Genomic DNA, 15,066 nt, shown 5'->3' with positions numbered 1-15,066 from the left:
GCAGCTGTCATACTTTGACATTATACAGTCCAGCTTCAAATATAGTCTTTGGCTTTTTTTAAAGGAGCAGTAAAAGTATCAAAATTAAATGCTCTCTCACACTAGAGAATTTTATTTTTTTAAAATAAAATCCTCTACTACTTTGTCTTGAACTCCTTCAATTAAGTTAAAGTTGTAAACTTACAACCACCAATCCTGCTCCAGAGGAGGATAAAACCAGTGGCTGGAGCTTACGCATGTATACCTGCTTATGATTGACTCATCGGCTGTCTCTTCAATTGGAGGGACAGGAGCTACACTATGGGGTCAATTTATCAAGCTACGGCAGACAGGGGCGTACATCCGCTGCCGGAATTCAGCATTGCACAAGACGAGAATTTTACGCAATGCCACCCCCTGCCTGCGCACACCCAATCCCACGTGGGCAGGAGCCGTCAATCTCCCTAGTTGTACAAGACCAGAGAGATTGAAATTCATCCCCCTAAGAGGTGGCAAAGAGGTTAGGAAGCAGTTGTCTTAGGACCGCTGCTTCATAAATACAAACTGCAGGTTCTCTTGTGAAAGCCTGCAGCTGTAGGGGGGCAAAGTCTTTGATAAATCAACCCCTATGTGTATTTAACCCATTTGAAGCAGTTAAATATCTTACTCTATAATATCCCTTTAAATTTGCAAAGCAAATATTGAACAAGCATAAAAAGGTGACAGGCTGCTGAATAACTCTTAAACTATACAGCATCAAAACAAGCACTGAATTACGTTCACATTTCATCACAAAAATACCTAGGGACTCACAGCAGTGCATTAAAGGGAATGGGAAAGAAAATATTTAAGATGTATTAAATTGATTTGGAATATGAAAAATTAAATATTTCTGTGCTAAATAAGCATTTTCTCAGAAACATGTCCCTATCAGCAGTGATCAAAAGATATCTAGATATAACTTGATATTGCTTTAAAAGGGACATTGTAGACTAGATTTTTCTTTGCATAAATGTTTTGTTGATGATCCATTTATATAGCCCATCTGGGGGTGTTTTTATAAAAATGTATAGTTTAGCTATTTTTAAAAAAAAAACATTGTGCTGATTTTCAGACTCCTAACCAAGCCCCACAGTGCCAGATGTATACACGCGTTTACAGAATCCCGTTTATGTTATCTTGTTTACATCAGCATTATAAAAAGAGAAAAAAGTAAATTATAACTGAAAATACTAAAACAAACTATGCTCTGAATCATGGAAGTTTCATTTGCTTTTGGATGTCTCATTCCTTTGTGTGGGTAACACATTTACTTATGTTATGGGTGTAATAGGATAAACATTTCCCTTGTCAGGGATATCTTATCTGATTTTTTTTTTTTTAAACATATACAAACAATTGTCACATCTTTCATATGTGAAAAGTATGAAATAAGATCTAATAGTCTCACAAACAGATGGAACATTTGCTACAAAAGGTTTCATCAGATTTCTGAATTTAGAGTGATCTCTAAACATCACTGAACAAACAAATCTAGACAACAGACGCCCCCCCCCCCCCATAGATCTGATGCAGCTGTGCTTGCTAAACACACTACTGCAAATCAATAATAATAATTATTATTATTATTATGTTCCTGCAGTAGATATTGTTTACCTGTGCTAAGGTAACAATATTCTGCTTAATATAACAAAAACCCACCAACTTGAGTGCTTTCTTATATTAATCAAATATTAGGAATATAAAAAAATAAAAAATAAAAAAATTATACAGTGAACATCTGTAAGGGAGATTCTAGTGTAAATATGAAATGCTCTGATACAGCATTAAATAATAATAAATAAAAAAAAATACTCTTTTACAATGGGGTTAACTCATTTAGAAGAACTAAACCTGTAGTCAAAAGGGGCACTCCTCGAACACATTATGTGCTAGATAAGAATACAGCCAGGGATTAGAGCATACACATGTATGCCGGCTTCTCCCATGCAGCTACACAAATGTTATTTTACAATAGACTATCCCTTTAAGACATTGTGGTATTAAACTGAATATATATATTTATTTTTGAAAGTCTAAGAGTGACCAGTTCCATTGTAGAACTAAAAATAAAGAAAAAACAAAAACAAAAAAAACACCATTCCACAGTGAGAATGCAACTGGAGAGTTTATTTCCCATTCTGATAATTGGGAATGTCGGAAGGGAGCTCTTGCTGCTGTAATCGAATAACAGTGGCTACTCCAGACACCACCACGATAAGTGTGATGATCGCTAGAAGCAATGACAACGTGGTAGCAGCAATATTCAGAGAACGAGACGTGGAGCCGTAGCTTGTAGCGCCGTTGCGATCACCAACCAGCTTCCGATCTCGAGACTGTAGAGAGAGAAGCAGTTAGTGAAAAATACTAAAAGTACATAAAAAAAAAAAAAAAAAAAAAAACACACAACCTATAAATGTTTAATGTAAACTATTGCTAAGCAGAATGCTTAAAGGGACAGTATACATCAATTTTCATATAACTGCATGTAATAGACACTAGTATAAAGAATAATATGCACAGATACGGATAAAAAAATTCAGTATAAAACCGTTTTAATAAAAAAAAAAAAAAAAAAACCCTTACTTAGAAGCTCCCAGCTTAGCGGTTGAAAATGTAGCTGGAACACCCACTGCAAGTGGGAAATAAAAGACACTCCCTCTGTATATGAGAAGACTCTTTACACAAACAGGAGTGAGCTGGAGGAGGAATACATCAGTATTTTCCTAAAACTTTGGGGCTATATAAATAGATCTACAAAACATTTATGCAAAGAAAAACGAGTGTATAATTTCCGTTTAATGGATCATATGATTTTATAGAATGCGAGTGTTTTACATTTGAAATATACCAGTTGTAAAGGACATTTAACACTTTAAGCCTAGGAGAGGCTGTCAAAAATATTAGGCCTTATGATAAGCAGGCACCAAGTAAGTTACACCAGTATTCAAGTGCAGAGAGCTGTCAGTGATATGTATTGTGAAGACCAATTTGTGTTATGCAAGGCACTGCTGACTCTAAGAAGGTTCAGTGTTTGAATACTGCTACACAGCCCTGACAGCAGATGTCAAACTCAGTATGCAACTGAAAACAAATATATACTAAAAGCATTATTGCTAATGGAGGGATACATTTCAATTTGACCTTTCCCTTTAATGGAAACTGCACAAATTAGTTGCATCCCCCCAATCTTCTAGATTTTGTTTGCATAAATGTTTTGCAGATATATTTATATAGCCCATCTTGAAGTGTTTATGGAACAATGAATAGTTTTGCATATTTTTCATTTTTGTTTACAACATTGTGATAATTGTCAGACTTCTAACCAAGTCCCACAGTGTCAGGTGTATACTGACATCTACAGACTCCTGCTTGCTCCTATTTGTATAATTTGTCTTTTCATATGCAGGTTAAGGGGGGGGGGGGGAGTGTCTGCTCTTTTTCTTTTCCCAGCCACTTTCAGCGAGTGTCCCAGCCTAAACTCATAAACAGTGTTAAACTGTGAGCTTCTAAGTTTTTAAAAAGGTGTTATACTGGATTTTGAAATTAGTATCTGTGCATATTCTTCTTTATATGAGTGTATTATTGGTGTACACTGTAACTTTAAATGGGAGCCTAAAGCAACCTTTGCTGCCGTCATTTGGCAAAACAAAAATCTAACAGCTTTGTAATTTACTGAATACCAGCACTATGCAGAAAATAACCATCAATGGAAACTAGGCCTATGTGTTTAACCTTACAAAGTATTCCTAACACACCTCAAGTCAAACTCAGGAGTTGCAACTTCCTGAGCAAACCATAGCAGGAGAGCCACTTAGAGGCTGCATATGTACGTAGCAGCCAATCCCCAGCCTTGTCCTGGGCAAGAGCTGGAGTGCACTGCTTCTCCTGAGTGGGGCTTTAACTGCTGATAAAAAGGGGATACACACAGTTTGCTATACGATGAAGAAACAGAACGTACTGCACAAATGATTATTCAATACTTCCCTGGCAAATCATTTTTAGTATATAATTGTATTATTTTTATGAGCAGAGTTTTGAGGCGTTGCTACAATGATAGATAGTTCATCTAAATTGAAGGGACAGCTTCATTTATTAAACACTGTATACAAGTAACACAACTCCCTATTTGGTGGAGTACAGGATTATTTATTTATTACAGTATTGTTGCAAGTAAGAAGTTATTTGTTATACTAATGTTTTACAATTTAACCTAAATGGCCAAATACCATCTTGTAATTCTTGATGTATCAAAGTAACAATATTTGCTCAGTTTAAAGGGATAGGAAAGTCAAACAGACTTGCAGGATTCAGATATTGCGCATCGTTTTAAGACACTTTTAACTTCACTTCTATTTTCAAATGTGCTTTGTTCTCTTGGTATCATTTGTTGAAAATTAATACGCACATACCCTACACTAGTGGGAGTTAGCTGCTGATTGGTGCCTGCACACATTTGTCTCTTGTGATGGGCTAACTAGATGCATTCAGCTAGCTGCCAGTAATGCAATACTGTTCCTAAAGAAAAGGGTAATAAGAGAATGAAGCAAATTTCATAATAGAAGTAAATTAGAAATGTATTTAAAAATTATATGTTCTATCTAAATCATGAAAGAAAATGTTGGGGTTTCCAGTCCCTTTAAGTGTTTCAGTTTGCAAGACTTCAATATGATTTTGTATTAACAATAATAAAGATTTCATGATGTAATTATAACTGCAGCACTATCAAATAAAAGGGAGATGGAGCTTCTTTAGATGAAACACAGTTAAACTCATAGTTAAACAAGGAACATTGTGTCTAATGCATTAAAAAAATAAAAGTACACAAATCTCCCTTTTCCTCCCTTTCATCATTCAGAAAGAACAGTTTCCCAATTTACTTCTATTATTTAGTGTGCTTCATTCTCTTGGTTGAAGGAGCAGCATTATACGACTGGGAGCTAGCTGAACACATCTGGTGAGCCAGTGACAAGAGGCATATATGTGCAGCCACCAATCAGCAGCTAGCTCACATTAGTTTGTTGCTGCTCCAACCTAGGTATGCTTTTAAACAAAAAAGAAAACTAAATTAAATAAGAAAAATTGCAAAGTTGTTTAAAATTGCTGTTCTGAAAGTTTTATTTTGACCATACTGTCCCTTTAACAACTTTCCCATCGATTTTCTTATTATAAAATGTACCAAATATTCCTCTATCACTCGTTTCCTGTTCAAGCCCTTTTCCCAATAGATCCAAAACAAGGAAGTTGGGACATATCTGCAAAGCAGGGATGGGGAACATAGGCCCTCCAGATGTTTCAGAACTACATTTCCCATAATACTCAACTAGACGTGAGAGATTTCTCCAGAAACAAAGAAAAGGTTACCCAGCATCAGCTAGTTCCCTCTTCTCATTAAAAAGGGACATTTGCTGAAATATGTAATATAAGGCAGTGCATTTAAATGTTCACCACAATACCCCATTAAAGGGACAGTACACACCTTGAGCTTTTTATATAGACTGTTTAGTTATGAGTAATATAACTTTGCAATATATTTTCATTATTTATTTTGACATAACTAAGCTCTGAAATTGAGCCATTTCTATTTCTTAGATGTTTAAATGCTAACCTTGCTACATATGTCCAGAATTGTGTATCAGAAAACTGCAAAAAAATAAATATATCATTCTAACATTATGACTGTAGCTAGACTTCTTTTCTGTCAGCTAAAGCCCAGATTGCCTCCTCTAAATTAGGTGTAGTTTGGCTGTTGAAAACTAATTGCATTAAAAAGAGATTTTAATTTCTTTTAAAACATTAATATTTGTCTGATATGTTATTCTATTGCAACACAAAAGAAATGTCATAATTACAGGATGTGACTGTCCCGCTAAACCACCCGCTCCTCCTCTGCTTCCTGTTTGCCAGGATTTTTGCTTTCACAAGTCGGTACACAAAGCACAGTGTTTGCGGAGCCGAAATCTGTATTTGCAGAGGCAGAGTCCCTGTCTTGTTTATACATGAACTGTGTTCTGCATAAGCTGGACATTTCCAATAGTACTGGACTAATAAGGAAATGCAGCAGACAATACGCGACACACTACTTGAGATCTGTTCTCTCTAGAACACATTATGGCTCAGTAAAAATCACACTATAAAAAGCTAATAAAAATTAAAGTGTAAAAAAATAAATCAGTCTCTGAAAACGCCAAGTAACTAACACGTAATGTGGTTGTCATATTTAAAAAGGCACAAAAATAGAATATTTATCTTTTATATTCAGAATTGCATTAATTTTTATATTTTTAATATTAAATGACACTTCAGCTTGTAGCAGATATATATATATATATATATATATATATATATATATATATAGATATAAAAAATACACAGGTGTAATACAAAATATTTAGATAATTTAGTCTCAGATTATCTCATTATCAAAAATAATAAGCAGCAGATAGAACAATATGTTATGTAGGAATAAACTAACAGGGCACTGGGAACAAATTAGCGTTCCTTTGATATGAAATATTAAAGTTAAAAAATAAAAATTCTCTCATGATTCAGATAGAGAATGCAATTTTAAGACAACTTTCCAATTTAATTCTGTTATCAAATTTGCTTTGTTCTCTTGGTATCCATTACTGAACAGTAAAACTAGGTAGGCTCATAAGAGCTCAGGAGTGTGCACGTGTCTAGTTCTCTATGTAAGCAGTGTTTTGCAACATTTGTAGCTTTGTTATACAATGTTGCAAAACACTGCTTACATAGATAACTAAAGACACGTGCATACTACTAAGCTCTTATGAGCCTACCTAGTTTTACTTTTCAATAATGGATACCAAGAGAACAAAGCAAATTAATTAAAATTAGTTGTTTAAAATTGTATGTTCTATTTGAATCCTGACAGAAAATGTTTAGGTTTCATATCTTTTTAACTTTAAGTGGACAAAAACATTTTTATCTTGACTCACAGATGTTCATAACATTTGCCCCCTGATTAGAAGACAAAATAGTTTTATAGATGGGTAGGTGTGCATGAAAACCTAACATTTCATGATGGGCATGCATTAGCATTCCTGATGTTCAAGAAAGTACCATTACAAAAAGATAATTACTAGAAAATATAAATAAATCCATTTATAATTGGGGGATATAGTAACTTTTTTTTCTTACATAATGCTCAGTATTTGAGAATGAGATAGCCCTGAAGCAAATAAAATATCAACGATTTGTAAATAGATCTTAGTCTGTTTTACCAAGCGCTACGGAATTTGGCAGCGCTATACAAAAAAAAAACGATAATACTGTATTTATTGTTGGTTCATTTTTTATAAAGCTGAAGTTTTATTGTGAAAAGTGAAAGATAATTATTGCTTTTTGATAAATCTATTACACATTTAAAAATTATAGGATTTTAGAAAAACTTTTAATTCTGTTTATAAAATCTGAATAGTTAAAAAAATTCTAATGCTTACATGTGACAGAACTACTGTTAGATAGGATAAGTGTAAAGCTGTTGCGCAATGTGATCGCTTTTACTTTCTTGGGATAGTATGATTTTACAGATACATTGTCTGATCTGGAGAACAGACCTCAGATATTGTGGCATATCGTCTCATACTGTGAGTTTGAAGCTTTAAACTGAGTTTAGAAACATGTCATTATATATTACATGGAGAGAAAAAAAAAAAAAAAAAAAAACAACTCAAAAGCTTCATTTTCTTGAAGCCTATAATTATGATCAAGCAATTCGTTGTCCATGAGAGATAGAGGAATATATATATATATATATATATATATATATATATATATATATATAATTTTTTTTTTTTTTTTTTTTAAAGATAAGATTCCTAAGCAATTCCTATCCAGCACTAACCAATCCCTATAAATTAATGGATATACTCCCTGAGCAGTGACAAGGCCCCCTATAGCTAGATAATAATAATAATAATCCGATGCTAAATAGCATCCAAACACTACACGAAAAGGAGCAAACTGCTAAAGCAAAAAATACAGTGTTTATTGGAGTTCACAAAATGCCATAAATTGACAATATTATTGGAATAACTCAAAACTCCTATCATAGTGCACTATATCATGCAATCCCCTCTAAAATAATGCATGTAAATGAAACCAAAAAATTACAAAATATACATAATTTTCCCAAAACGAATAAACGCCTGTTATAGGCACAGGACATAGATCAATTTCCAGTTCTATGATGGAGGAGAAATATCCAAAACAGAAATGTTCCATATACTTAGTTGAAGTAGATAGTTGGAGTGAGCCTGGGTATTAAAAGGATAGCTCAATAGTAGACCCTTTGATTAATAACAATTGGGCGTTTCTAGCAATCCCTCAGAATGGCTACGGTAATCGTAATTCTCTGCAACAATGAATACTGTGTATAACAGAGTGTTCCGCTGTAGCGGTGAATACTTGCAGTTACTAGAGAGTCCCACTTTTGCGATGCCACACCTCCTAGGTGATTCTGTCGATCACTATTATTGGTGAACGATTATCCTAGGGTGCTCCTCTGTTATCCAGTGATACCTCGTAAGCCAACTGTTTGCAAGTATGCCTCCAGGCAACTGTAATCATAGGCAACTGTAATCAATTTTGGAGTCGGAAGAAGCCCCAGAGCCTTAGGGGTGAAATGCGCGTAGCTGGCAGCAGTGTTGTTTGGAGACACAGGAGCTGAGCATTGCAAGTACGGAGACCTATGATTACAGTTGCCTGGAGGCGTACCCGCAAACAGTTGGCTTACGAGGTATCACTGGATAACAGAGAGGAGCACCCTAGGATAATCGTTCACCAATAAAAGCCAAGCAAGCTGAAATTAATCAGACCTGAGCTATTGAGCAGATTTCAAAGAAACAAGATCTTCCTGTTTATAAATCAGTCCAGATTGGATTGCATAGAAAGAACTGTTTGCAGAAAAATGCAAGTGAAGTCTGTGTTGTGTGATTTTATTAGGTTTATAATGCTGTTTAGCATTTCAAAGCTTTAAAAATAATGTATTAGGTGTTACTTATGACAATTTTGAGAGGGGCCTGGAACCTATCTCCCTCACTTCCCATTGACTTACATTATAAACTGGGTTTCAATTTACAACGGTTTCGATTTACAACCATTCCTTCTGGAACCTAACCCAGGCGTAAACTGAGGGATAGATACATACAATAATGATCTGTAAACTATTGAAAAGGGCAAATACAGGGAGTGCAGAATTATTAGGCAAATGAGTATTTTGACCACATCATCCTCTTTATGCATGTTGTCTTACTCCAAGCTGTATAGGCTCGAAAGCCTACTACCAATTAAGCATATTAGGTTATGTGCATCTCTGTAATGAGAAGGGGTGTGGTCTAATGACATCAACACCCTATATCAGGTGTGCATAATTATTAGGCAACTTCCTTTCCTTTGGCAAAATGGGTCAAAAGAAGGACTTGACAGGCTCAGAAAAGTCAAAAATAGTGAGATATCTTGCAGAGGGATGCAGCACTCTTAAAATTGCAAAGCTTCTGAAGCGTGATCATCGAACAATCAAGCGTTTCATTCAAAATAGTCAACAGGGTCGCAAGAAGCGTGTGGAAAAACCAAGGCGCAAAATAACTGCCCATGAACTGAGAAAAGTCAAGCGTGCAGCTGCCAAGATGCCACTTGCCACCAGTTTGGCCATATTTCAGAGCTGCAACATCACTGGAGTGCCCAAAAGCACAAGGTGTGCAATACTCAGAGACATGGCCAAGGTAAGAAAGGCTGAAAGACGACCACCACTGAACAAGACACACAAGCTGAAACGTCAAGACTGGGCCAAGAAATATCTCAAGACTGATTTTTCTAATGTTTTATGGACTGATGAAATGAGAGCGAGTCTTGATGGGCCAGATGGATGGGCCCGTGGCTGGATTGGTAAAGGGCAGAGAGCTCCAGTCCGACTCAGACGCCAGCAAGGTGGAGGTGGAGTACTGGTTTGGGCTGGTATCAAAGATGAGCTTGTGGGGCCTTTTCGGGTTGAGGATGGAGTCAAGCTCAACTTCCAGTCCTACTGCCAGTTTCTGGAAGACACCTTCTTCAAGCAGTGGTACAGGAAGAAGTCTGCATCCTTCAAGAAAAACATGATTTTCATGCAGGACAATGCTCCATCACACACGTCCAAGTACTCCACAGCGTGGCTGGCAAGAAAGGGTATAAAAGAAGAAAATCTAATGACATGGCCTCCTTGTTCAGCTGATCTGAACCCCATTGAGAACCTGTGGTCCATCATCAAATGTGAGATTTACAAGGAGGGAAAACAGTACACCTCTCTGAACAGTGTCTGGGAGGCTGTGGTTGCTGCTGCACGCAATGTTGATGGTGAACAGATCAAAACACTGACAGAATCCATGGATGGCAGGCTTTTGAGTGTCCTTGCAAAGAAAGGTGGCTATATTGGTCACTGATTTGTTTTTGAATGTCAGAAATGTATATTTGTGAATGTTGAGATGTTATATTGGTTTCACTGGTAAAAATAAATAATTGAAATGGGTATATATTTGTTTTTTGTTAAGTTGCCTAATAATTATGCACAGTAATAGTCACCTGCACACACAGATATCCCCCTAAAATAGCTATAACTAAAAACAAACTAAAAAACTATTGATATTAATGAGTTTTTTGGGTTCATTGAGAACATGGTTGTTGTTCAATAATAAAATTAATCCTCAAAAATACAACTTGCCTAATAATTCTGCACTCCCTGTACAAAAAAAAAAAAAAAAAAAAAAAAAAATTAACACAACTTATTGCAATGCTTATCTGCCAGCATTTTGCTGGAGGTGTTCCAGGATTAAGAAGTGAGACTTGCTGTGACCAGTGGGGTGAAGAATAGGTAACGTAAGTGCAGCACATGGTTTCCATTGGAAACCACAACATTTGCTCTGAATGTGAAGCTGCAGGAGGGAAAGCTGGGTATAGCTACTTAAAGGGACAGTAAACACCAGAATTTGTGTTTAAAAAGGGTAGATAATCCCTTTATTATCCATTCCCCAAATTTGCATAACCAACACAGTTATAATAATACAAGTTAATCACAGAGGTAAAAAGTGTATCTATGGCTCTGCAAACTTCCCCCTTATTTCAGTTCTTTTGACAGACTTGCATTTTTTAGCCAATCAGTGCTGACTCCTAGGAGCTTCACGTGCCTGAGCTCAATGTTACCTATATGAAGCACATGAACTAACGCCCTCTAGTGGTGAACTGCCAAAATGCTTTCAGATTAGAGCCGGCCTTCAAGGTCTAAGAATTTAGCTTTCAACTAAGAATACCAATAGAACAAAGCAAAATTGGTAATAAAAGTAAATTGGAAAGTTGTTTAAAATTATAGGCCCTATTTAAATCATGAGGGTTTTTTTACTTTACTGTCCCTTTAATGACAACAGTCCCACAATACACCTGGGAGAAGTCTTCTTCTTTTCATTAAATGTGGAAGTTTAAATTCTATTTTCTTGCATGTTTATTATTAAGCCTTGCAATGGGCATGACCTTAGAGCCAATCAAGAGTTTCATACGTTTGTAGCTAATCCCCTGCTGTGCACTGCACCTGAGCTTGCTGAGGGCACAAATGCAACTGTGCGTTTAAAACTCTAGTGAATAAAGCGGGAATCTTTACAAATAAAATGCTCTAAAATAAAAGCTTCTCATTAGGTTTACTCTGATGCAGCTGTAAAGTTTAATAGCTTTTATGTAAATAAAAAAAAAAAAAAAGTTTTATTTCTGTTGGTTACAGATATTTTAGTTCCTTTGTCCTTGTAATTCAGTTATTCCTACTATACACAATATTTCATCATATATGACAGAGTTTTTTACAAATGTATTTTCTTGTGTTAAATAGGCCTAGTTTTCAGTGGGTGCTGTTCCTAGAAGCCAGAGGAAGAGATACTTAGATATCAGTTGTACACAAAATGCATTTCCTGTTCATTTCACTTTAAAATGTAGATAACCTTTGTTTAGCCAACAAGATTTGTCACAACTTTTAAATGGTGTTAGAGGTAGGGAATCATATAGGAATATAAGGTAGTATGACCAAGCTGCTAGCTCAGAGATCTCACTCACTTTGTGCACCTGAGCCCCTTCATGTGTAATCTCTCTCAGGAAACAGGTTTGTATCTTAAAGGGACAGTCTACACCTTAGTCCTTTTAAAGGGACAGTAAACACCAGAATTTTTGTTGTTTAAAAAAGGTAGATAATCCCTTTATTATCCATTCTCCAATTTTGCATAACCAATACAGTTATAATACACTTTTTACCTCTGTGATTACCTTGTATCTATGGCTCTGCAAACTGCCCCCTTATTTCAGTTCTTTTGACAGACATGCATTTTTAGCCAATCAGTGCTTTCTCTTAGGAGCTTCACGTGCCTGAGTTCAACGTTATCTATATGAAACATGAACTAACACCTCTAGTGGTGAAAAACTGTCAAAATGCTTTCAGATTAGAGGTGGCCTTCAAGGTCTAAGAAATTAGCATATATACCTCCTAGAATTAGCTTTAAACTAAGAATACCAAGAGAACAAAGCAAAATTGGTAATAAAAGTAAATTGGAAAGTTGTTTAAAATGACATGCCCTATTTAAATCATTTTTTTTTTTAACTTGACCGTCCCTTTAAAGACTTACCTTAGATCATTGGTTTTCAAACCTGCCCTCAGACCTACCTAACAGGCCAGGTGTTGTGGATATCTGAACTGGAGCACAGGTGAAATAATTAGCTGATTAGTAAACAGTTATTTTACCTGCTCTCATCCTAGGTAATCCTAAAAATCTCGTCTGTTAGGGAGGCCTAAAGACAAGTTTGAAAGCCAGTGCCTTAGATTAAGCTTCAAATAACCTCTTGCGATCCTTTCTATATCATGCAACAGTAAAAAAGGTTTTAAAATTAATATTGTTTCTGGTCAATTTGAAATGGCTGCCAAGCTCTGCCCACTGATGGCATCACAATCTGGGCTGCATTTAAGGCTTCACCAGTTACAAAAGACTCACTAATTGAAGTCAATGCTATTCAGCAAAGTGCATAGATGGAGCCCAGATCGCACATCACGGAGCATGGCAGCTATTTCAAAGAGACCAGAAACAATATTTATTTTAAAATAACTTTTTTACTGTTCCTGCTGCATGAGATAGAAAGGGTGAAGGAGAATATTCTCTGCATAATCTAAAGTAAGCCTTTAAGAAGAAAAATGTGTAGACTGTTCCTTTTAAGCAGGGAAGGGTGAAGTTGCTGTTGTGTAGGGGCTATAGGAAAGAAAGTTTGCATGTCTTGCTGCAAGTGTAGGTATCTGCTTAAAGGGCAGCTATCTTTATGTGGGTCTATGAGAAAGCAGAGAAAGGGCTTAAATAGCTTATTTAGTAAATAAATGTCCCTTAGTAGGATGCAGGAGGAGCAAAATACCCATGAAGCTGCCAATGACCAGCTGTGTCCTCCTGTGTTGTGGCCCTTGAGTCTATTTAACCCCTTCAGGTAAGCAAAGGAAACCATTGCAACAATTACACGTTCTATCAGACAACAGTGTGCGTATATATATATATATATATATATATATATATATATATATATATATATATATCATCAGGATGTGACATAGGCAGGTTTGCAAGGGAGTGAAAGGTACTGGGTGGGTGGGGGGGTTGTGCAAAATGTTTTGGGTTTTTATATGAAAATAAAGTTCTATGCCGATTTGTAGCACCCCTGAATCCCACAACTGCCTGTTGCCCTTGATATGGCAGCCAATGCTTAGTTTAGGGGGAGGGAAAGGGATAGATATATTAGACAACAATATTGCCAACCAGCACCTTGTGTATTTATCTTTATGGTGCATTCTCACTGCCTTTCTATAAGGGGAAGCCCACCCTTCACTAGACACCCACTTACCTTTACTGAAAATACCAGAGCCATTAATCCCAGGCAGCAGAAATTCATGTAGATCAGGTTGAAAATGGACCAGACAAGGTGATCTCTGACTGGTTTCTCATTGCTAGACATAGTCACTACAGTGGACTGGACAAGATTCCTCTGTGACCCACCATATTCCACTAGCTCCTCAGCCAGTGGCTCATAGCCGTGGGTATTATACAGAGGGAGCACCCCTGTCCCAAGCACTGAGGAATTGGGCTGACGAGAGAAGTTATTTTCCATTGTTTGCTCCTCTCAAGCTCACCCCTTGTGTGAGACTGGGAGAGCTACAGAGCTATTATGTGAGACTGGGAGAGGGTATAGGAGGAGCCTGAACTTGCTACCAAAAGAAAGAGTTTCGTTTTCCTGAGTTCTCCAGCTTTTCCCACCCCAGAGAATTAGTCAGCGTTAACCTATTAGGTCCCTCATTTCCATCAGCCTTTGCTATATGCAGATAGCAACTAATTATTCTATTTATATTTGATTGCATTTGCTGCAGCAATTTGTGTAAATTATTAGATGTTATTTTTTAAAGGAACAGTCTCGTCAAAATGAAACTTTCATGATTCAGATAGAGCATGCAATTTTAAGCAACTTTCTAATTTACTCCTATTATCAATTTTTCTTCGTTCTCTTGCTAAATGTAGCCACCAATCAGCAAGTGCTACACAGGTTCTGAACCAAAAATGGGCTGACTCCTACGGTTACATTTTTGCTTTTTCAAATAAAGATAACAAGAAAACAAAGAAAATTTGATAATAGGAGAAAATTAGAAAGTTGCTTAAATGTGCTGGAGACCACTTTTTCTGCTGTAATCATCTTACTAAAGTGTCCTTAAGTGAAGCCTCATTTCAAACAGGGTTCCTATATGGTGGCTCTAATATAAACTAGAGGGGCCCCTTTGTGCCAGTGCACAAGTAAAAGCACTTTATTAAAGGTGATCACTGTTACCACACCTGGCAAAAAAAAATCTTCCATATTTACTTAAAGGGACGTGAAACCCCAAAAATATCTTTCCTGATTCAGATACAGCAAACAATTTGAAACCGCCATTTTATTTGCATCTAATATCTAATTTGCGTTTTTCTTTTGGTATCTTTTGAAGAAAATCATATCTAGGCA

General features: G+C 36.3%; 1 protein-coding gene across 1 annotated transcript; it reads right to left on the bottom strand.

The window, feature by feature from the left end:
- Positions 1-1,070: 1,070 nt before the first annotated feature.
- Positions 1,071-14,239, bottom strand: LOC128666105 (dispanin subfamily A member 2b). The gene is made up of 2 exons (XM_053720515.1): positions 13,924-14,239; positions 1,071-2,354 (listed from the first exon to the last, which is right to left on the bottom strand). Exons 1-2 carry the CDS (start codon positions 14,185-14,187, stop codon positions 2,148-2,150), a joined length of 471 nt encoding a protein of 156 aa, XP_053576490.1. The 5' UTR covers positions 14,188-14,239; the 3' UTR covers positions 1,071-2,147.
- Positions 14,240-15,066: the final 827 nt, after the last annotated feature.

The sequence above is a fragment of the Bombina bombina genome, chromosome 7 (genome assembly GCF_027579735.1).
Source record: "Bombina bombina isolate aBomBom1 chromosome 7, aBomBom1.pri, whole genome shotgun sequence".
In the NCBI taxonomy this organism is placed as follows: domain Eukaryota; kingdom Metazoa; phylum Chordata; class Amphibia; order Anura; family Bombinatoridae; genus Bombina; species Bombina bombina.
Note: the sequence above shows the minus strand (reverse complement) of the source record. Positions and strands in the feature narration are given on the sequence as shown.